Raw genomic sequence first — 25,229 nt, forward strand, 5'->3', positions numbered from 1 at the left:
TTGACGGACAGGCTGTTTTGTTCCTGTGTGGCTGTGAGACCGACTCCCAGGGCGCACCGGGACAGCGCCTGTATAGGAACAACAAGGCGCACAGTGAAGATGCACAAGTTGGCGAGGGTAGGGGGTCGGGCAGGGTGGGGGGCGGCTCCTCACCTCTGCACACCCACTGCTTTAACAGCAGGGTCAGAGCTCACGCCTGGAAGTGGCATCACTCATCAGTCTGTCTCATCACAGGAGGGTAGAAAGGGAGAGCCCCTTTCAGAGAAGTATACTCGTCTATTTCCCCCCAATTGTCGTCTTATGGCTCCACTTCAATATTATTTATGCCTAAGTAAGTTTTAGCAGATTTTACTGCATGGACATCCACAACATTTCCAACTGATACTGTTACACATATCAAATTGTTTCTTAAAGGCTAATCCAAAATAACTTCCAAGAGTGCCTTCTGGAAGACTTACAGACATCCAGCTTCAACTTTGACCCTTAATTCTTGCTGTAGTTGTAGAGACACAAAAACATCCCGTTTTATTTTTCTTCCAAGGTTTCTTCCTTTCCTTTCCAAGAACTTAAAAGAAATGTTTCCTTTGGAAATCCCCACTGCTGTCTGTCCCACTGGGAACACAACAGAAAATCCCTTAATTCACATCCAAATGACAAGTACTGGAGTTTTAACACAAAAGGTCGGATCAAAACTAACATTAATTCAACTTTGAGTCTTGAGTCGCCACAGCATCAGATGAGCCAGAATCTGATTAAATGGCTAATTATTATGTCACACAAGTGTCATTACATCAGTGAAAATGTTTTGCCCAAATCTGTTGATAAAAGAGTTGATAAAAGCTGCCTGTTGTCATAGTGACTAAACCAAATCCAAATGTGTGGATTTATAATAACTTTTAACTGTCAGTAAAACTGAAATGATGAATGCAATGAAAGCTAGTGAGTAAAACTCATTGTTGATGAATCATTTGAGCTCAGGCTGTACCATCCTCCAACTCTCCCAGACTTATGTACAGATGTGTTGCTGCAGGTGTAACATAATACTGTAGCGGCAATACATTTCTACCACGAAAAATACAATGTCAGCAACTAACTTATTTACTGTATACCCATTTCACTAGAGAGGTCAGTGGTCACAGGGTGCATTTAAGTAAATGAGAGCAACATGGATGTTTACACACAGCCGTGGGCAGTGGAGTTCAAACCTGCGACTTTCGGAGGAACTACACCGCTCCCACATATCAGGGTCCAGAGGTGGAGGATAATGGGTTTATTGGTAAAAGCTTGTGGAAGGAAACATTCATGCATTATTCATTTTCTCAATCACACTTTTAACACACACACGCGCGCACAGTCTATGGAGTGTTTTGTGTCACGAATGACATAAAGAAATTGTGTGTGTGTATGTGTGTGCGCACGCTTGTTTGTGTGGCTCCAGAGGGAAGTGTTTCAGGCTGGAATATGCTAAGAGCTCTGCTTTAATGCACTTTAATTTGAAATGATGAGCAGAAAGGTTGTACGTTTCTTCTTTTTTTTCTTCCACATGCTCATAAACGCACGCAGACATGCAAAAAACACACAATTACGTCTAATTTTTCTTCTTCGAATAATGTAGCCCTCTTCCTCTCTCCTCATCTTCCTTTTTTGCGTGTCTCTTACACGCACAGAAACACACACACTGTATTCACTGCTCTGGGAAGCCATTAGTGTGACCCAGCCTTGATTAGTTATTTATGAGCCCAACAGAGTAAAGTGAGGGAAGCAGAGTACCATGGGGCCTCAATTATAAAACTGTTCACCCAGATCTCGGCACAGTTGACGTTATCATGTAGCCTAGAAATCTAGACGCACCCTAGCGGCAGCAAAAATATTTGCTCCGTAGGTGGGTCTAGAAACGAGCCATAGGAACTTTTTGAGTCTCGAACACCGATTGTGTTCACCAATCACAGCGCTCTATCTGTTTAGAGAGTCGTTGGGCGGGCTTAACACGATGACGACATACATTTTAATTGGCTTGTCAGGCTAACGGCATCCTGCTCTTTGCGCTGATTGGTCGTAGCGCTCAAGCACTACCCTATTGCGTGCAGAGGCAGTTTGAAAGACAGCCTTCATCCCGCCCCCTGGATTGAGCCGACGTCTACCGGTCGTTGCCAGACTATACATTTTAATGATATAGTCTGGCTTGTCAGGCTAGTTATCATGTTCAATGTCTGCACAAAACAAACAAACAGATGAGTTATATTGATATCATTCACGAAAGGTGTATTACTTTGGATATAGAGACATTTGGATTAAATTAGAGGAGGAGGAAGGTGAGGTGGGAGGAGTTATTTTGGACAATGCCAGGTAAGCTAACTGGCAGGTGGAGGGTTTGGATGGACAATAAACTTCTCAAAGTTGTTAGCTGAAAAGATAAATCAAAAGTCAACGAATGACTGTTTTGTTACAACTGATGACGACTTTGAACTCTCTTTTTAGGGGGACAGCCTCTTGCACAATGTTAGTTTAGTTAGCCTACATGGAGCTAGCTAGCATGTTTTCTATTGTAGTCTACTTATTATGTTAAAAACATATTGTGGAAGTTTTAAACTCTTTCCAGGCACATCACTAAGCTAATGTAACTTATTTCTTTTGATGTCGAGTTATCCAATTCATTTTTCATTTAGGTCTAGGGTTAGATTGAATTTTGTAGGTTAAGGCTAATTTGTTGGCTAACACTGGCCACACACAGGTGTCACTTAAAATATGACAGCAATTTGTTTTTACCTTTAAAGCAGAAGTAAGCGGAATATTTGTGTTAATATAAGTCTTAAATAGTTATATCTTCCGACAGCAATCACTTACATAGAGTGTTTGGTCCGAAACACGGGTCTGTCAGTCACTCTGCTCTGCTGTAAGCCGAGGAGAAAACGTCTTGTATACTTCCTTGTATCCTACAAGCTTTATCCAATGAGGAGAGAGAACGGCATGAAGGGCTGTGTGTGCAGCCAAGGGATGCGCGTGAATGGTGACGTAGGGACGAGGACCAATAGATCCATGACGAGGGCGGGGGCTGCTAACTAACGAAGTTAGCCAAAACGACTGGATCGCTTACTTCTGCTTTAAGGCTCCCTCATAGTCGGGAGGACTGTGCGCGTACTGTGAGCCACGCGCACTGTCCACGAACGTTTGAAGTTTCATAGTCGAGCATACATTTAAAACAGGTTGATGAGAAGATTTCCCACCGAGCAGTCTGTTGTGTGACACCGAGTATGCAGAGTTTGCGCGGTCGTAAAAATTTAGCTTTGCGCGGATGGGTCCGGCGGACGACCGCTTTGGGTCTGCATTGAGTCTGCCTCGAGTGCGCGTGGACGTCCGCGGAGTCAAGTACGCCCGAGTATGTGGGGGCCTTTAGCCCTCCATGTCTTATCTCAAAATGCACCATGGGAGGCCTCTATGTAATTTTGTGATCTGGAGGTGTCACTTCCTGTCTTACACAAATGAAAGTAGGCTATTTGAATATTGGGTCAGCATTTACTATGGAAAATAATGAGAGAACCTTTATTTATTTTAACATCTAAACACCATAGACCGAATGGAAATGTGGTTTAGTTAATTAGCCTATATTAATGTCTTAAAATGAATGTTGTTAATTGAGAGGAAACAAGTGCAATTTAAATTGCTCATTCAGGCAAAGAGCACAAATGTGGTCGGTTTGGAAACTCTTTTTTTTATTGGTTCATCTTTAGCCAGGAGGGTAGCAGCAGCCACACCACACCGAGGGAAACAAATAAACAAAACCAAAAGACAAACAACAGCAACAACAACATCGGTGCTCTTCATTTCCTCTGACCGCTGTAAAATAAATACTCCACTCATCAATATCATCATCCTTGTGATTATTGTTACCGCTATTGTTGCAACCACTTAAATAAATATCCATGAAGCGATGTCAGCGATGAAACAGAAAGTGTGAAATGCATATTGTTCCATATATAATATATTCATTTTAGATAGATTTCTATATATATTTGTTCCATATACTCTCCTTTAAATTCTTTTACAACATACAAGATGCCAATTTTTTACCAAAAGCGATGCTTGCTAAGACACAAGAGGAGACATGTAGTGGTTATAGAGGCAGCCTGCGCACATACAGCATCAGACAGGTTCCTGACATGAGCTCCGGTCCTGAGGGAAGAATGTTGGAAACACTCGGAGATATTTGAGAAATCTTGAATTCTAACTTTTTCTTTTTGGACTTTGTTATTTGTACATACAGATACACACAATGTCAGTCAGCAGAGGTTAGGGATGGAAGCTGCTAATAACCATCTTTGATTATCCTTTGACTTTTCTTCATATCTTGTTAAGATAAATGATATTTTATTTAACTGATGCCAAATGCAGCCACCTACTGCCATCATCTAGCTCGCTTGGCCCTACATGTTTTCCACCATATCATATTTGTAAAGTGTAATGTTTTTGGAAAACTAGCAAAAGTTGCATTGTCCTAAGATATTTTTTTTTTAAATGAGAGCAGATAATGAACGTAAGAATCAGTAGAAGTTGATTTGACTTGTATCCTCACAATGCTTGAGTCACTCTGTGTATCTGTAGTACTTACAATAATACTGAACTGACTGTAAATATTTTAAAGTTATTCTGAGTGTGAACACAGATGAATGTGAAACATCATCCACTGAGATCGAAAACAATCCAAGTACAAACGGTAAATGTTCCTCAAGTCGTCTCCACAAGCACCAAAATGTGACTGAAGTCATCCAATCAATGAAGAAGAGACAGTGTGTGCGTCTGTGTAAAACCAATCTGAGGCTGTGTCCACATGAGGTCAAATTTGGAAAAAATTTTTAGTCCACATTTTGTTTTCTAACACGACACGAAGAATTAAAGGCATCTGCATGTGATGTTCAGTTGGTTTCCTGCTGCTTTTGAAGCATTGTTTGTCATTCACAGAGCATGCATGCATCATAAAAGTCTCCCATGACCGGCGTACATCAGCATTTCTGAAAAGCTCAGTTTCTCTTGGCTGGCACTTTAAAAAGTGTTTTCATTTGTACTGTTTTGGGTGAAAATTCTTCTTTTTTTTTCAAGTGTGGTTGAAAAGCCAAAAACAGTTTATGAATTCACCATTGTTAATGAGGACATAATGTCAGCCTAGGTGGTTTGGATTAATAAGTGTCAATTGCAAAGATTATGATTTTTGGTTGCCAATGCATATAATTGTAGTAATCATAACGTCATAGATAACACTAAAAGTGGACAGAGTTGCAACACACAAAACAAAAACAAAACTAAACAAAGCCATGTTAAACTTGAGCGTGTCCTCCACAGTTGCCAACCCGTCTCAAAGTGAAAGCTGTGATGAACAGGAGCATTTGGGGCGACATTTCATCTGGAAAACATTCATCTTCTGTACCACCTATCCTCACTAGGGTCGCGGGGGAGCTGGATCTGGACCTGGACCTATCTCAGCTGACTTAGGGCGAGAGGCGGGGTACACCCTGGACAGGTCGCCAGTCAATCACAGTGCCAACATATACAAGCAGACATCCATTCACACTCCCATTCACACCTATGGCCAATTTAGAGTCACCAATTAACCTAACCAGCATGTCTTTGGTCTGTGGGAGGAAGCCGGAGTACCCGGAGAGAACCAACACATGCACGGGGAGAACATGCAAACTCCACACAGAAGGGCCCCAGCTGGCCAGCTTTCATCTGGAAAGGATCAAACAAATACAACAACAGCAGCAACAGGATGATTTGAAAAAAAGAATAAAAAGTTGGTCCATTTAATTGACTTTGGTTGGTTATTTAATTGTTAGCGCTGATGTAAGTTTTGTTTTTAAAGGTTCAACATACTTATATTGATGTGATTTTTGGGTTGTTTGTTTGGAGAAGCTGGGTTGCCTCCTGTTTTCAACCATCATTAAAAGGTTTTTAAAATATTGTATAAACACTTTGTTTGAAGCATAATGAGGCCTTTGCAATAGTGGCATTTAACACATAAGAAACTTGCTCCATTGAGCTAGGAAAAAAAGAACAGTGTTCAAGCTAATTAGCATCAAAGCTTGGCTTTTTAATGCTAAACACATATTTGGTGTCAGAAAGGCTCCTTCGAAGGTTTCAACACCCAGCCAAAATACTGAGCTCCAACGGACATGGAAATGAATCGATGCTACGGTCCTCGTTTGAAGTTTCCCATCAGATCTAGAGTTGCCCCAAAAGTTCCTGAATTGATCACAGGTTGGACAGTAAATAAGTAAATATTCACTGTGGAAAACTGCCATAATAATTATCAATCTCATAGGAACAAAATAAAGCAGAATAAAAATAGTCATACAGTTAATAGCCCATATTTACATATAAAAATATAGCAAAGTAACTTTTAACAAATCAGGTGTGTATATGTGTGTTTGTGTCTGTGCCTGGGCAATGCATCATGACACACATACACACACACACACACACACACACACACACACACACACACACACAGAAAAGCCCATTATGCATCCAAACACACACAAAGAAACACACACACACACACTTGTGCATCCGTTTGTTTTTTGTTAATCAGTTTTGAAGCCTTAATCTCAACCTCATAGTCTCTGATCTGACTCCATGGCGACATCAGCATCATCCTCTCCTTCCTCTTTTTCCTCCTTCCATCCAGTCTCTCTTTCTCTTTCTTTCTCTCTTGCTCTCATCACAGCATCCCTCTGTTTTCCCCATCATCTGTCCATCTGCCAAACACCACAACTCCACTCATCCTGTCTCACCCCGGACTGTCTCTTCCCCTCCCCTCTTCCTCCCACGCTCCATTCTTCTCCGGCCCATTAAGAGCTATCATGAAGCTAATTGCCTGTTTGATCAACTCTCTGTGGACCAGGAACTGGAGGCTTTTAGCCCTGTGAGCGTAAGAGGAGAGACGGACGAGGCAGCAGGGGATATATGGGTGTGTGGGAATAATACGCCTCAAGTCTGCGGTCTAGATTCAAAATCTCCAAAACATTAGTTTACCAAGAATTCAAGGGATGCTGAAACTTGTTTTGGGTTAGTTCCGAGTTTAAAATGCTCTGTTAACTGGACTTCTGGTTCATGAGAGTTGATTTGAGTAGAAATTAATTTCCCTTGTGTAATTTTGCATCAAGAAAGAGAAACAGGCAGGGGGTTCAGAGAAAACAACATTTGATTTGAGGATGAGGGGATAATGAAGGAGGAGGAGAGACGAATGGAGGTGGGTGGGTGGCTGGGGTGGTGGTGGTGAGGGAGGTTGGCGACAGACTGACTTGAGGAGGAAACCCGACCAGACCCCCCTCCCAGAGCTCCACTGAGGCAGTGAAGCTGCTAAAAATAAGACGAGGGAGGCTTCTGCTGCTGACAAAACAACATGCACACCGGCTCTTCATACACAGGTTGTACAGTAGGAGGACACACACACACACACACACACACACTCTCAGACACACAGACACGCTGCCTTGTCACAATGGATGCCCCCCTCCCTCTGGTTAAATAATCCCCCTGTTCAGCTTTTGGCTGTTGAGGAAAACATCGTCCATCTACCTCACAGTGCTTTTCCTTACAAATGAACTTAATAGCATTGACAGTTCATACAGTGCATGGTCCCTTTTTGGTGTCAAACTGTTGTAACAAGTGTGTTTACAAGACTGTCTTTGTTCTCACTTTGCTCTGAGTCCCACTCAGATATTCACCACCACATGATGTTGGTTCTGTCCATTCATTTGTCTTTAGCCTTTTGCAGAGTTTGCTGAATGTCATTGTGATCTCAGTCTATCGTGCTTCCTCTGATTCTCTTTTTCAAGAAGACACAAACTCCTAATCACTCACGTCACCACAGGCGTCTTTCCATCAATGATTTGGTCCGTCACCCATCTCTGTGCGTTCTCTTTGCGAAGGTTGGGGCGGAAAGAGGTTTGACAATAAATAAATAGATTTTTAAAACGCCCAGATTACGCCACAGAATGCAGAGAGAGGTGGTTTCTGTGTGGACGTCTTGGTTAAGGTTGAAGGGCAGTCCAGCAAAGCACGACAGCTTCTTCCTTCCTTCAGGATGAGTTTCTGTTGTTTAGGCATGAAGTCTCCAAGTGAACAGGCACAGTAAAGCTTTGGTCCCTCCTGAGCTGGAGAAGAAATAATTCAAGGTACGTTAGGTGAACTACACTTCATGGTTGGTTGGTTGGTTGGTTGGCTTGTCATATGTAGGTAGGTGGGTCACAATGTCATTGTTTTCACAACGTCAGCTGTGGCACTGTTGATTGGCGAAAGTGTTGCTTTGGCCACGGCTGAGGGGAAACTGTTTTCACCTGGCCCCCCCATCCCAAGCCTGTCATAACGGCTTCTCCAGAGCTTTGCTGCGGAGCGTGGGGTGACCGGGGTTGGGGTTGGTGGCGGAAATCTTGCGGCACACAGTGTTGGTGTTGCTGCACCTGCAGCCGGGGCGCGTGGCCCGATCGTGGGCACGCTGGCACAGGGCAAGGCACAGCCTGGCAGGAGGGTAGCAACAAAGGCAAGGCAGGCAGAGCGACAGCAGCCCCATGGAGCCCCAGCGGGCGCAGGCGTGGGCTGAAGCACAGGAGCACGGCCGGTCAGCGCAGTTATCCTCGTCGTCCTGGGCAGAGCAGTGATAGAATAGGCCTTTAACGCAGCACAAGCAGGTGCCGTATTCCACGGCGCTCTCAGCAGAGCACAGGCAGCGCTGTCCACAGGCCCAGCAGGAAGGCAGGCGGCGCGGGGTGCAGCACTCTTGGCACTTACAGCGACCACACCGCTCACAGATGAACAGATGACGGCCCAGCTCGGCCTCGTCCTCTGTCAGACCTTTACCAAAAGAAGTGTCAGGCTTGAGTTCTCCCTTAGGTTGAGAACGGATCACCGAACCGGGCCCAGAGTGAGACGGCGTCAAACCTGTCAGTAGCCGCTGGTCTGACGTGGCACTGGTTCGGGACATGGAAGAGCTTATGGTACTGGAACGGCTCAGGTGGGACAGGTGACTGTGCTGCTGCTGACTTTGGCTGCGTGGCAGGGCAGAGTGGAAGGACGGCTGGGGGTGATGGGTGTACACTCCATGAGGGTAACGGTCGTCATGGGGATAAAAAAATCCGGACTGGGTTGCAGGTTCCAGCGCAACGGGTCTCTCCACATAGTCATTGTTGGCCCGGATGACACGTATTTGGTCCAGTGAGAGCACTGGGACCTGCTGGAGGTCCAACCCCTCCAGCTCCATCCGAAAGGAATGAGCAGGCTCCATCCTGGTGAGCCGGGCCGGGTGGCACCAGGGTTGCAGGCCGGAGCTGGGGCGAGGTGCTCCCAACACTCACGGCACATCAGATAAACCTGCAAACACATAGAAATAGGTGACTGTTGTTAGTGATGTCGAATCGTATTTTCATAGGGCTGAACAGTTCATTGAAATATTGTCAAAATCACAATATGACCAAGTGCAGTACTCAAATTGCAGGAGTTGCATTTTTTTAATAAAGGTTAAACATTAAAACACACTATAAATGAAACATTGTGGAGCTACATTGATCCCCTCAGCCTACATATTCTCCACATGTAAAGGAATGTGTTCCAGTTTGGTGCAAGATCCCAAAAGGTGAAATTTCAGTGGAATTGAAATACAAAAATTGTCTTTCCACTGAAATTGTGATTGCAGTTGCAACCAAAATGATTACAATATGATGTTTTTTTTTAGCATTTTCATTCTAAAGTATGTGCAGCCATAAAAATACACTTAAAGGGGGACCATGCAAGTCCAGGCTTTTCCGCTGTTTTGCTAACTCTCCTCCTGGCCATGTGCATTTGTTTACAACAACGCTGGCAAGAAATTAATCAATAGAGCGGTACATACTGTAACGTTCTCTGGAACATGTATATTTGTGTAGTCTTATCTGTCATAAGAGATCACAGGTTACGGGGCGCGTTTGTGTCACGGTGCGGAGAGACAAGAGCTGGGACACCAGATTGGTGGCACTGATCTTGCAAAGTTAGAGAGACTCCATTCACCCTCATAACAAGTTACATCATGTCCTTTATTAAACCATCACAGTTACTGTAAAGCTGTTGAATTAAGGTAAAAATGTAGCATAGTTAAGCTAAAAATCCTGCATGGTTCCTCTTTAATTCACATAATATGGTCCGTGTTCTCTGCTGTGTAAGAGATACTGTATTTCTGTTCCACTTCCACTTCCACACAGCAGTCAGGTTTTGTGTCTATTTTTTTGTATTTACCATGTGAACCAAAGCCACAATGACTAGACAGAAAGAAACACACGCAAGAAACTAAAGATGCAATAGGAGGAAACCCAGAGAAGAAATTATAGTCCTGCCCATAGTGTGATTGACAGAAGCTCTGGGAACAGCACAGAAAGAACTGATGAAAAAAATCAGTTGCTTTGAATTTTACTTCAGTTTTCTTTGTTTAAAACACACAAATTGAATCATAGCTTTGTGTTCTTTACTCTTTGTTACGTTTATTATAGCTGTTGTTTTCTACTATGGAGCAAGAAATTACCAGAATTGAATAGAATTAAATCAAATGTAAATGCATGAAAAGTAAATCTATGTGGTCGCCTATGGTCTATAGCGCCTATGATCAAATCCTGTTTTCATAAGTGAGAAGACCTTCTATTTAATCATTCCTACCTCCCTAATAATAGTAATAATAATGATACATATAATAAAAGTTGTATATTTGTTGTAATGGAAGCAAGGCTCAATGAAGCTCTCCAGTTCTCAATCCACCGCAAAACCAGGATGCCCCATTAGACAGCAGCTCTGCACTGCATCATAGGTCCAGCCAAAGATAAATGATTATTAAAAAGCAAACTATTGATCATTTTGCCCTAGTTATTGGCAGAGGGGACTTTGCTTTACACACAACAAACAGTAGCCTATTACTCTCCAGACATTAAAGCAGCACTTGATCAGAGATGGGTTTTGGCAGCGGAGCCTCCACACAGCAGTCGGCCATGTCATCGTGACTGCTGAGGTTCTCCACTGCTTGAGCTAACACTATTATTAGCCTGCCAGAGCCGGAGAGATACGACCACGAGGTCCACACTGTAATTTAGCATCTGTTGAGCACAGCTGCTGCCGCCATGGAGGAAACCCACCTGCAGGCAGAGAGAGGCTGGCCACGCTGTTAACACACAACATGGAGGGAAAGTAAAGCCTGGGGTTTGAATCTGCTTTTACCTGCCAGCCAAACGAGACTGCTCAAGTAGATGAGTCATTCCCACTCAGAGAGATCTCATTAAGAGGACATACAGTATTATTTTAGAAAACCAACTGATAAATTTAAAGTACGCAGAGTGTTGGTTTGTGGCTCCAACTAAGCAGCAACCACAGCTAAAAGCTGAATCTCGTGCAGGCTTTGTGATGCAGTTGCTTAAGTAGCCACCAATATCTGCCTGTAAAGTTTTTTGGCTTTTATTGGAACCACTTCCTACCAAACGTGTGTTTGAGTGTGTGAGTCTTTTTTGAACATTGTACTTTTGAAACATTTTGAGCGGCTCTGATGAACCTGCAGCATAAGTCTCTTTGATACAGTGTCTCATACTCCAGAGCATTAAATTAAAAGGAGAAACATGAATCATGTTGTTAACTGGATGAACTGTCTTTGAGTATGAGCACATTGGTCACTGACACTTAAAACATGCCGAGTTTCACTTGCTGATCCCACCACTTCTCCATCCAGACATCCTGCCTTCTGACCAAATTGGGTCTTCTGCCTTCAGTGTGTGATAAAGATGAACAGTAAAAGTTTATTTTGAAGCTCCCAAGCAGTCTTTTCCATGCTGTTTCTTTTTTCACATCATTTTTTGAGGAGACACCATTTCAGGAGCATGATTTCATGCCACAAGATTATAAACTGTGCCTGTTTTCTTCTTCTGTCCTGGTTCTTGTTACATAAAGATTTCTGTCTCTGCACAGAATAATGTGTCAACTGGATAGAAAAGGTGTATTACTATTGATTCTGTATTTGCTCTGGCAGGTCTGAGATGTTCAATCATGCCATGCTACAACTATTGTTGCTTAAAGGACTTGATCCTGGATTATATTCCATTTTTGGTGTAAAATAAATCGCTATAGTATAAATCAAACCATTTACAGTAAGTGGAGGGATAAACACAGGTTCCTCTCTGCATTAGGGATTAATGGCATTAATTCTGCAATATATTTAGAATAAGGTAATATTATGGCTGGAGGAAGAGTTAGAGTTAGGGGTCAGTAAAGTAGTTAAGCTAACAGCATCCACATGAAAATGTAATCCAGTCTCACTTATGTTTCCTGCAGAGTGTATTTATGGATAAGTGCAGCCTATAGAAGCATAATTTTAGCAGACAGTCACGGGTAGGACTGTAACTAGGTAAAGAAGAATTTGCTTCTACGTGCAGTAAATGCATCTAGTCCAGATCTAATGGATGATGCAGCTGATTTGATTCACTGTTTATCAGATGAGTCCTGAATGAAGATGACAGCTTGGTATTTGTTGTTCATGTCAGAGGGAAAATCTGTGTTTCCGTGTGTGTGTGTGTGTGTGTGTGTGTGTGTGTGCGTGTGTGTGTGTGTGTGTGTGTGTGTGTGTGTGTGTGTGTGTGTGTGTGTGTGTGTGTGTGTGTGTGTGTGTGTGTCACAAAAGCTCCCCATTCAATATGCACACATACTGTAAACTCACACACACACACACACACACACACACACACACACACACACACACACGGCTATACACTCAGAGAAAATGTGCAGTCTTGCCAAGTGGCCGAGGGGAAGAGAAAGCTGGCTCGCTTCTCACATGGGGCCAGTCCTATCAGAGAGTAATGAGGCCAAATGGAAATGCATTTAAAGCAGCTCCGATCATGAGATTAGATAGAGGAAGAAGGTGAAGTGGGGAGGCAGAGGGGGAAGTCTGAATTCACATCCATCTGATTCAAGACTCATTTGAAAAAACACAGTTAAGTTATTAAAAGTTTTATAGAGTTAACAGAGGATGAGTTAACCAAGGCTGATCAGACTTATCTCTCATTGTCATTCATTTCTTTTCTGTAAAACATGATAAATCATCCTCATACAGTCTTTAAAATACATTATTGTATCCTCCCAACCCTGAGGGCTGGGTCTTCATTCCAGCTTATATGGTGTATCCCAGATATCAAATTAAAACACATGCCTGGGTCCTTGGCCTGAGTCTGGCTTACATGGGCCCGATTTGGCCCATGGAACCAAAAATAAAACATGGGGGCCCAAATATGAGCTAGATTCATTTCGCTGTCTAGAATGCTTATTAGCTCACTGACTGATTTAATTTACTCATTTGTATCATATGACAAGATCATTTTCATCATTGATGGTATCATATCAACTGGGCCGGTCCATAAAAGTTTGATTCCCAACACTAGACGACTTATATGAACTAGTTTCTTTCTACCTCAACTATACCTTTAGTCTGTGCAGTTTTAGCAGGTTCATGCTGTTTTTCCTTTTGCACAGACGCTAAAGCAAACTTCACAATCCTCAACAATGTGTGTGTGTGTGTGTGTGTGTGTGTGTGTGTGTGTGTGTGTGTGTGTGTGTGTGTGTGTGTGTGTGTGTGTGTGTGTGTGTGTGTGTGTGTGTAGCCATATTAGGAAGTCAGATCAACAAGAACAACATGCTTCTGTTATCCCCATATGTGTAGCCATGCATGTTTGCTCTCATGCTCCAGAGAAATACTGCACTGATGAAGACACTTTGAGCAATTTACTATAGCTGCTAATTGCTCAAGTTTAACATATTACAACTGAATAAACAGCAACTTTGTACCGGGAAGAAGAAGAACTGATTGTTTCCATGAGCAGAAAAAAAGATGGGAACCGTGCAAAATAAATCACGTAAAATAATTTCCCTGTTATGAGCAGCTAAACGGTTAAATACAGGAAGTAAGAAAAGACAAGTTGCCTTTGGAAAATGCAGAGCAAAAGCAATAAGAGAGGAGCAAACAGGAGTAGGTGTGGGGGAGGTGAATGAAACCCAAGAATGGCAATCCATCAGTGAGAGGGAAGGAAGGAGAGGTGATTAGCAAGCTGGACACTAAAAACTAAATAAAACAAACAAAAATAAAGCTCTTCCTGTCCTCTCCAGGCTTTGGAGCATAAAGGTGCTCCACGCTGCAGGCTCCCTGTATCTTCCTCTCGGACCCCACCCTCCACCCATAAAGCAGCAGATAAGGAGGCCCAGGTTGGTTTAGATGAGGATGCATTTTCAAATTAGTCGGAGGAGAGAGGAGAAGTCCTGGTGACTAATCTCATCAGGGAGAGCGGTGGCCGCGGCTCGCTCATACTCTGCCTGCCTATCAGGTCATCTAATTGTTAAAAAGAGGAGGCCTGTCGTCCATTTCCATGACCTCATTTTTATTTACCGGTTGAGCCAACACCCCCCTCAACACGACACAAATACTGCAAGTCATGTCAAAAAGTTAGACTGTGGCACCAGGATGGAACAATTTAGAGGAGCATCCACTCAAGTCAAAGTTCAAGTTTACGAACTGAACCAAAGTTATGACAATTTGTCATAATATATGAACACATTCATTCTAAGAAAAGGAGTGTTGAATTAATCAATACTGAAAATAATGAGTTGCAACCCAAATATCAGCTTCTTGAATAGCCTTTCTCTATAAATGGGTAAAACCTCAGAGAAGAAGAAAACAACGTTAACAAGAAGGACACTTCCATCAAGGCCAATGTCAAACAACATATAAAACTTCAGAGAGGGAAAAAAATCATAAAACAGAGCATGGATCTGCCACAAATTTCAATATGTTCTTCCTTAACCCATGTCTCATCCCCCCCTTCAGCTTAAATTGGCTCAGTAGTTTGTGTCATTCTTCAAACCAACCAACGGACAACAACAGTATCTCATTGGTTAAACGTCCCCTAAATCTGCAGCACCACCACTGCGTTTCTTTCTCACAGTGGAAGACAAAGACACCCTATTTTGATAATGTATTTACAATTATGTTATTTCTAGCAAGTAGAAGTCTGTCTCAGTGGCCCTGGTACTGGCATCACATGACTTGTATCGGCTGCGTTGATTGGCCACACTGAGGAGAGGGAGAGGGAGTCTATTACTGTTATCAATGCTCTGGCAACAACAGCTAAGATAGGAGTTTGTGTGTGTGTGAGGCAGTGCCTTCTCCTCAAATTACACATGTAGCTCAGGGCTGTGTTGTTTTTTATTCGTCACACGTATGTGGCGGTGAGGATTCTGGGCTAGTTGAATTCCCAAACATGGTTCCCATGGACACATGTTCCAGTAAAGCAGTGGGGGATGAAAACAAAAGTCATCACACACTGTATGTAGCTCACTGTTTGTCTGAGTTAAGTCACTAAATTGTAAACTTCAGAAAAAGTAAAAACAAAGCAGATTTTGTTTCTTTAGTGCCGTGATCGCTGGGTGAAATGAGAAAAAAAAAGTGACACTTTCTCATCAATACTCACATATTCTGGTAAATTTCTTATCAGCCTGATCAATAGAATCTAACCTTTCATATTGGATCAGATGCTCTACCCATCATTGATGTTCCCACTAGTGCAATGGTGGTCCAGGTTCATGGCCAACACTGAACTGTCATGGCCGTCAGCACAATGACTGTTTTATTTAGTAGATAATCCATCTGGCTCAGAGGAGAGGGAGAGGGAAGAAGATGAGCAGCATCTCTTTGTCTCTCTCTGTCTTTCTGAAGCTGGAGCTCAGCAGCATCTCAACATTTTTTAAAGAACAAAGTGTCATTGAGCAGGAACGACAGGAAATGAGAAGCAGGGGAAGCTGGAGAGCAGATGTTATCAAATTACTCAAGCTGCTTCTGACTTCTTCAAATTCTGTTCCTCTTAAGATGCTCGAACGCGTCGTCGGTAAAATGTGAAAATGAGCAAAACAAACCGAACTGGAAAACAGTCACAGAGAGCTGGTGTTTCAAGAGACCATCAGTGGTAACCTGAGGATGGGCCTCTGTGCTGGGGGAGTATCAGTAATGACTGAGCCTCAGCCCTAGAACGGACACACACACACACACACACACACACACACACATACACTGTATACACTTTGTTTCTGCTGCCCAGTTGACAGCTTCACCACCAGTATTTAGCTGATGTGTCGTCTTGAGCCAGAAATGTTAAAAATCTTATTCCTAAATTAGGAAACAGTTTCAAAATACTCAAAATGTAGTTTAAATCTCACCTCCCTGGGCTTCGCTGAGCTGTTGGCTCTCCCTCTAAGTTGTACAGTATGAACTTTTTAATGTCTTTAGCTGCTGCACTTCCTCAGCTGTGGTCGCTTTTCTAGCGAAAACTAACCTCTTCTGTATTTCTGTGTTTTTTCTTTTTTTCCAAACAAACATAAAGCACAGACAACTTGTTGAGAAAGAACTGAGAACAAAGCATCAGCAAGCAAACAAAAACAGATCTAGTGAACATTGTATCCATGTGTCCTTTTCTTATCACTTTTAATTGGATTTTAAATGAGATTTGGAGAATGAAAATGAGATTTTAAGTCTTTGAAACTGCTTGTGTGTGCTTCCCGAACACACCAGATGCAGCCGTAATGCACAAATGTTGTTGGTAAAAACTCCAAGTCAACTTTTGAATCTGCAAGTTTTTTACGATGCACTGGAATTAGATTAAATCTACTATGATCTAATCTAGAAATAAAATATTTTACAGTGTCTTGGGAAATGGGCAATGGTATTATCAAGTAAAAAGGCTGAAATAAAATGTTAAAATGACTGTGGATCAAGCTCAGCTGGGGCATCAGAAACAGTTCGTAGACATACAGTAGATGCTATTGCCACCCACAGAATACAAATTTAAACTTCAGCAACAAATGTGTATCAATCCACCCTGCAATATAGTGCCCAACAGGCCACCTTTTACTCCCATTTGAATCACCACAAGCTGCGTCGGAAAATGGTTAAAGATTTTTTTAAGACAATTGAGTTTTGCTTAATTCTTGACATGTAATTTTAATTGTTGACAATAACAAAAAATGTAAAACAACACCTGGTTTGTATAAATTGTGAAATATGTAAATTCTAAATATCATAGCCCCTGGTTGCCATGGTAGAGTCGAAGCCGGATGAAAAGTTAAAAACTGATACAGACTCCATAAGAAAAGAGAAACTTGTCGCGTCGTGCTGATCCCTTTTTCTTTCTGCTGACTGACTTCCGCTGATCCTGGGCTCGACCTGCTGATGGTCGATGGGCTTTAATGGACAGAGCGTCGCTGCATCTCTCACAGATGACATCATGGTTTCAGGCTATTTTAAAACCGACTGCAGTGACCCTTCGCCTTGGAACGAGGAGGGGTTGCCCTCACCTCTCCTCTTCTTTCCTGCCTCCCTCGCCTCTACTCCTCTCGTTTCTCCCCCATCCTCTCGCCTCCTCTCCTCCCTTCATATCACCTTCACCACCTCCCTCAGCTCTCCTCTTTCATCCACTCTCTGCTTCCTGTCCTTCACTCTTAACTTTTCTCTCTTTTTCAGATTTTCCTCCCTGTTTCTTTCTTGAGGGAGGACACTTTGCATGTTCAGCTCACAGTAATTAAATAAGGTACAAAACTTTAAAGCAACACATTTTGGGAAATCTGCTTGTTTTTCAGCCCAGAAAATCAATATTAATTTAATCTCAGTGAATTCACTTTGCCTGTGAGCATAACAACTTTGAAAAAAAAAAAACACACGCTCTCCATCAACTCACACGACAGACTTCAATGGTGGACACAGCACAGACTCAGACACCTTCTTATAAGGCTGCTATACCTGATGGTTATGGTGGTGCTCTAACACGGGACGTCAAAGAAACTACAAATTCTAACCATGTGTGCAGGATGCAGTAGATAGGGATGGGTGCCGTTTGTTGTTTTCACCTTAGATCTGGCTCCAAGTTGTCAAAATTTCCAGATTTCATTGATCTCTGCAACTTACAGTACATCCTTTCATTGAAAACTTCATATTTTATTTCCTGTGTTTACTTTAGACTCTTTTGTCTGTACAAGATCATCGTCAACTAACATCTGGTTATAATATTGTATTGGCAATTAATTGCATTGATATCCACTGAATGTTAAAGTGCAATCAGTCTGATGTTGACTGTTGTTTTTGCTTTAACTGTTTCCTTGGTGACAAAATATGTGGTGAAATACGCGTATGAAGATTTGATAGTTAACATCTGTACTCTTGGTTTGTTGTGTCTGTTGGGTCTCTGTAAATCCTGTTATGAAGAGAAGGTCTGGACCCAGAAGTAACTTCTGTCATGAATTGCTGTATATAATGAAAATTGACTTGACTTGTATCAGTACTGTGTGTCTGCATTTTTGTCTAGTAATTGAAATGTGTTCATATCAGACCATTTCACCATTTAAGTTAGTGTGACTTATGTGTAACAAGGCAGGAAGTGGAGTTTCTCCACAGTCAGATCTTTAACTCTTCAGATCTAACTTGACCACAGTCATGCTCTTGCCCCACACCTCACAAAGTGTTTCAGTCACCATATCTTGCCATGATCATAGCCCTTGATGTCAACCATAACCAAGGTGTCCATTTCAAAACAAAGGGTCAGATTTTTTTTGTACGATTATAAAAGTATTTTTGTGACCAGAAAGGTAGACGAAACATGCTGTCTAAAGTTAGCATTGTTAGCAAAATAATGAAGGTAAATATTGAATTGAATTTATTTAGAGCCAATATAGAACAGACCCATGGCAAAACACCAGGACCAGAGCTTGGACCACACCTGACTGAGGACCCCGGTCTGGTACAGGTTATAGCAACAGAGTGAGCCGGTACATGTACATGTACATGTAAGGAACCTTCTCTAGAAAAATCTGAATGAAATTATGTAAAACAGCACATACAGAGAATTTAGACATTAGATTCATGAGGTCAAAATGTTTGACTGCAGTGGTGCCAGCTTCTCTGGGTGTAAGTGCATGGAGTGAGTCAGGCACTAAGACCCAGGGGCCTTCCTCCTGATGCCCTCCGGGAGCACAGCAGGATTGAATGACAATAAACTGGATGAGATACCGGATGTGCCAAATCTGACCCCAACGGAAAGACTGAAATAGACACTGCAGACCAGCAAGTCCAGGCTGGGGGGGGTGGGGGGGGGGCTGTGGTGTGTGTGTGTGTGTGTGTGTGTGTGTGTGTGTGTGTGTGTGTGTGTGTGTGTGTGTGTGTGTGTGTGTGTGTGTGTGTGTGTGTGTGTGTGTGTGTGTGTGTGTGTGGTGGACAGGAAAGAGAGGGGCAGTGAATGAGTGAGGTGGTGATACTAATAATGCTAAAAATGAAAGTGGTGAAGCAAGATGTAAAAAGAGGTGTGAGAAGAAGAGCAGGTAGTTTAGTTGCACATAGTCTTATTTGTGTCTTTCCTCCCCCTTTTGTGTAATATCTTCACATAGCAGCTACAACGTGGTTAGGAAATGTTTAGAGTTAGGCAACTGAAACACTTGATTAGGTCACAAACTGTTTGCCAGAGGGGAACGAATGAAAACTTGAACCAGATCATCCAGCAACCCTGTCACACCACACCCTGTATGAGTCAATTTATTTAATCCATTTATTTATTTAGTATATTTCCGGGTTAAAAGCCAGCTTCCTACATAGACTCCAAATGTTTGCACTGAACATAACCTTTCGCAGATGGACTGTAAATATCAGGTACATCCTGTAAACCTGTTACTTTGGAGTTGAATTGAAGGTATTTGGTTAATTTATGCTTTATTTAGGAGCAGACAAGTGTATTGCATTAGAAACACTGAAGTAGAGCTCCTTACTAATCCAGGTCTTGTAGGCCTACCTACAGTATTATGTTAAATTTAGGTTGGTTCTGGGACAGAGTTTAACACCTGCTTGTGCCCATAGCATTCAATTATCCATCAACAAGTCTGATTATACGACAACAGTGGGCTGCCAGAGTGCTGTGGTGCTACAGGTGGAGATCTTAAAGTGTTTCTCCATTAAGGTCTTTTCATGGTAATGAAACTGCAGTAATATTATGACTTCGGAGATATGAAATATAACAATGCTCACGGACCATCAAAACAAACTTATGCCAACTTCAACAGTTCACAAATTACAACCTAAAATGACAGCTGTCATAGTATCTGATTTTACATAGTTGATTCAGGGTGTTTTCACACAGGCAGTGTTTAGGTCGGCCGAGTTGAACTTGGGTGTGCACCAAAACGGCCACACTGGTGCGGTTACAGTTGAACACTGGTGCGGTCCATACGTATGTATGTGAACATGGCCGGACCTCCAACTGCCTGGTGTATGCCAAAGTTTGAGCTAAAAAGGCTCCCGTAGCTGCGCTTTATTTTCAAAATCTATTATGTGCAGAGAGCAGTAAATACAAACAACATAAAATGAAAAGAAATTGTGTACTTAACACAATTTCTGTTGTCACATCTAGTGGCCATTTGAGGAACTACACTAACTTTTGTGACATCTGTGAGAATTTCCTCTGATTTAAATTTCCCATTTCCATTTTGGCTTGTTATGTATTAATATTGTTATAATTTCTATTTATTCCAGTTGTTTGAAAATGAAAAAGGCAAGAGATTATTTTTTAAGGTCCCTTTCATCAGTTATCATGATACTGTTGTTTTCAACCACACATTAAGCATAAAACTGATCTATATACAGTATTACTCTTTGTTGTATTTCTTTACCATTATTAGTGATACTGGAATCACTTGCACATTGCTTCCTCTTTTGTCTTTATTTTCTTGTCTTTTCTCTTTCCACAACTTTGTGGTTGTATAGTGCATTAGAACAGTGCATTAGCTCCTCTGTGGCCTAACCCCCCAACCCCCTCCTCCCAAACCCCCCCCCCATCTCCATTTATCCCCTCCTTCTCTCCAACCATCCATCCATTTCATCATCCGTTTATTTGTCCGCCATATTCCTCCACTCCACACATACTGTCCCCTCCCTTTCATCCATCCATCCATCCATCCCTGGTCTATCCCGCCTCCTAACGTTACCACTCCTCTTGTCCCATTCACTTTCTCTTTCTCTCCCTCTCATCAGTCGGTCCCATAATTTGCTCATCCACCCACCCCTCCAGTCCCACCCCAGCGGAGATGGGTATTGACATTCTGCATCCGACCTTGAGGACAATCAATCCCAACCCCACATGTCCCCATCACAGTTACACACACATGGACACACACACACACACATACACACGCTCACTCACACAAAATACTAAAACAAATGTTAATATGCAGCCTGATAATCAGTGAATATGGCCATTTTGCTCTCTTCTGTTTGATATGTTTCACCACAGATTTACTTAAAAGTCGTCAAACTTGATATAAAACCACATGTGCAGGCAAATAACTGTCAACACGACTAATTCACCTTCTCTACTTATAAAAAATAACCGGAGGCTACAGTGAACAACCATCACTTCACCCATCCACAAGCCCCAACACATATTCAACTGTAGTAAACGTTCAGAAAAACCTATGTGACGTGTACTTATAGTTCAGATGTATTGATGGAATTTTAAATGGGTTAAACATGAAACCAAGACCACCTTTCTATGACTGACCCCCACCCAACAGGCCAGATAAGAGCTGGAGAACTGGGCAAGGACTTAAATGAACATCAGACATAATTCTGTCTTTTTAACTACAATGTATTTATTTGTGTGGCCGCACCGGATTCAGGAGGTAAAACTAGTATTAAATTATTTCACCAGGATTTAACTGCTTTTTTATAGGAAGAATTGGGCAGATTGGCCTCATGCTTTGGGTTGGACCTCAAAGTCCATCTCAGCTTGATCCGATACAAAGTAGAGGCAACTATTGTTAAAGAAATCAACCAAAAACTTAAGCGTTGGGACATTAAAACTCCACTGCTGAAAAACTTTCAAATGAAAATACAAAATGAAAATATAAATATGTATCAGTGCCACAAAAACTGTGTGTACTGTACATGCAAAAATCTATGAAAAGATATCCATGACAACATCCCATCTGATTTCCATATTGACCCATTGAATTTTCATACTCATAGAGCTCATAGAGTATCTATTTCTACGTCTTAATAAATATTTAGTTTCTAAAAATTGAAGCTAAAAAAAGACTGTAAATCTACAAAAAATCCTTTTGAATAATTCCTTATTTCATAAAAAATTCCAGCTGGAACATTTTTTATTTCAAGGTCACGCAAACCATCAATAGTTTATCAGCAGATCGGATGGCAACAGGATGAATTTATGCTTACCTCTGACTGGTGGGAGATCCATTCTGAGGTGGTGTGCTGGGCTGTCCTGGGCGTGTGTATGTGTCTGTGTGCGTGCGTGCGTGCGTGTATGCTGCCGACCAAAAAAACCTACACAATATTCTCGTAATATCCTTTTAATGAGTTTCAATTTCTGTAAGACCCAGTGATGGATTTAACTTGACTTTAATATACTTTTGTGAGTTTAATTGTTACTTTCTGAGGCTTTAGGGATTATTTACGATGCCTCACTACAGATATTTTATAAGATCAGTCCTAAGGATGTGTAGATGTAAGGAGGGCTAAGGCTGGGAGGATGCTCTTTCTCAATGTGACGCGCCCTCCTCCTCTTCCCGGAGCTCTTCCAGGAGCACTCTGATCCCGGTGCGTACTCCTGAGGTCACCTCCTCCTCCTCCTCCTCTTCCTTCTCCTCCCCTGAAAGAACCAAACAGTCCCTTTCACGCACGCTGCATTGAAGGACTCCACGCTCTCTTTCCAAGTGTGGAGATGTTCAAGTTCTTCTTCTGATGCAGAGATCCTGTTTGAGTCTTTGTATCTGCAGGAGAAATGTCCTCAGCTGCAAGATACAGAGGTGGAGGTATCTCCACGCAGAGCAGTGTGAAATACTTGCAGCAGCGCAGTGTTCTTGGATGTAAAAAGCAATGAAGATGAAAAGGAAAACTGCAGCTTGCGGTTTGAGTATAAGTCTTCCACACGCAGAACTTTTTAAATGGTCTTCCTCCTTTTTTCCTCTCAAAGAAAATGTTTCTCTTCTGGTCCTGTTGTAGTTTCCTCTACTCTCCTCGAGAGATGAATGACTGAGAGCTGGATGCACTTTCTCTCTCTCTCTCTCTCTCTCTCTCTCTCTCTCTCTCTCTCTCTCTCTCTCTCACTCACACACACACCGACACACACACTTTCTCTCTCTCTCGCTCTCTCCAGTCACCCCTCCTCCTCCCCTCTTACTCTCTCACACACTCCTCCCTCTCACCCCTCCACCCCTCCCTCTCCCATCATTGGATTCAATTCAGTTCTGCTTTACAGTATTACTGTAACATGATGGAGCAGGAAGCTGTATGTTCCTCAAACAAGTGCTGATCCATGACAGTAGGCTACTATCACCAGTCACATAAACAAATTCAAACATCTAGTGGTAAAAAAATAAATAAAAATAAAAATAATAATGTTTATTTCATTTGAAGCTAAGCAATCATTTCCATTGACAATACTGCTTGTATAGGCTATATCATAGACATATTGTAGAAATCAGAATTAGGACGTATTTATTTTTGTCAAATTACTTGCAGTTTAATCATCACATGCCACAGGGAAATTTAATTGCATTAGGCTACCTGACGAAAAAGGTGGTGCCTGGAGGTGTAGTGCCTTCTTGTGAGGATAATTGGCAAGCAAACTGCTAACATGCTACTGTTATGCTGCGTTCGATTGCACTCGGAACTCGGAAAGATCTGGGTCTGAAATTCCAACTTCCGAGGTAAATGCGTTTCATTGCGCAACCTCGGAAAACATGGCCGGCCACAGTAAGGTGATGTTTGTTTGGATGTCTTTCGAGCATCAAAAAGTATTGCGGAGAAAGTACATCAGCTACATAAGGGAGAGAGAGAAAGTGTGTTTTTTCGTCCCTACAACATACGCACAAAATCACAAATTAACAGAGTGGGAATGGAAATGCCACTGCAAAGTAATTCTATACTTTTAGTAACACAAATGCTAAATTAGACGACACTTTGACATAATTCCGATCCTATCTGAATTCCCGAGTCTGAGTCCTGAGTTCAAGAGCTGTTCTATTGCACTTTTACGATTCGGAGGTCAGATCTTTCTTTACTTTTATAATGTAGGAGCTCAGTTACTAACTCAGTTACTTTCTGGGGAAAGTAGCAAGTAACTATAACTAATTCCTTTAAAGTAATGTGCCCAACACTGGTAGTATACTATAGTTTATCACTGGCTCGTGCTAGAGGTTCACGATCCTGTGTCTTTGAGCTAAGAGAGCATGAGCAGTAAAGGGAGGCTAAATTACTAACTATACTATTCATTTATTTAACATTTTTCCTGTGGGAACTATACAGGATTTTTAGCTTATATGCTACATTTTCTAAACAGCTTTGGAGTAATTGAGATGGTTCAAAAAATGAGATGGAACTTGTTACAAGGAAAATGGAGGTTCCCTGCATACGGGTCCCTGTCCGTATTACTGCTTACTTAACTGTTATATTAGTAAATCATAATTTGGAGCGTCTTGGTCGTGCCTCCCTCTGACCCTCCCAGATCCCCAACTCTTCTCACCATCTTGCTTTTCTCCCAGTGTATGGGACTACTTTATGCATGATTAATTCATATGGATGAATATCAAAATATGAAGCCCTCAGATCAAGGGGTTCGTTTTTTTAAAGCCTGCTGATGTCATCAGCTTCTGTGTAAGAAACTACCCATTCGTTTGCATTGTAGTGGAGGAGACCAGAGATGGAATGTGGAGTCAGAAATACATTAGTCAAACGTTATTTGTTCCACCCGCCACCCCCACGTCCTCCCCGGGATCTGCACCCAACCTACCAATGTCATCATTAACAGCTGTTTACCTACCAGCCAAGGCACATTGTGAGTTCAGCATCAAACGTAATTAACTCATCAAGAGTTGTCTCCAATAGTGGAAAGGATCTTTTTGCTTCTATTACGATATTTATTTTCTTCTTGAGCTAGCATAACCAATTAGCCCCAGCCCAGTCCGACTATCTAAACACTATCACGTCAGTGTAGTTTCCAGGCCTGAAGTAGTAGAGACAAGACAAGAGATTAGAGAGATACCTGTATCACACATGGATCAAAACATAAATAGCATGAAAATAAAGTAGGCTATAATGGTTCTTGGAGTCTGGTCACATGATTTACAACAGTGGCCTCCATGCT

General features: G+C 42.1%; 1 protein-coding gene across 1 annotated transcript; it reads right to left on the reverse strand.

Annotated features, from left to right (window-relative positions):
* Positions 1-5,559: 5,559 nt before the first annotated feature.
* On the reverse strand, positions 5,560-22,339 carry LOC310997547 (protein sprouty homolog 3). The gene is made up of 2 exons (XM_083987290.1): positions 22,301-22,339; positions 5,560-9,363 (listed from the first exon to the last, which is right to left on the reverse strand). Exon 2 carries the CDS (start codon positions 9,275-9,277, stop codon positions 8,357-8,359), a length of 921 nt encoding a protein of 306 aa, XP_083843416.1. The 5' UTR covers positions 9,278-9,363; positions 22,301-22,339; the 3' UTR covers positions 5,560-8,356.
* Positions 22,340-25,229: the final 2,890 nt, after the last annotated feature.

This window comes from Trachurus trachurus (genome assembly GCF_905171665.1).
Source record: "Trachurus trachurus genome assembly, chromosome: 14".
Classification (NCBI taxonomy): domain Eukaryota; kingdom Metazoa; phylum Chordata; class Actinopteri; order Carangiformes; family Carangidae; genus Trachurus; species Trachurus trachurus.

What these genes read in the sequence shown, in the direction of transcription:
- LOC310997547 (XM_083987290.1), bottom strand. Translation starts at nt 9,277, where the DNA reads ATGGAGCCTGCTCATTCCTTTCGGATGGAGCTGGAGGGGTTGGACCTC.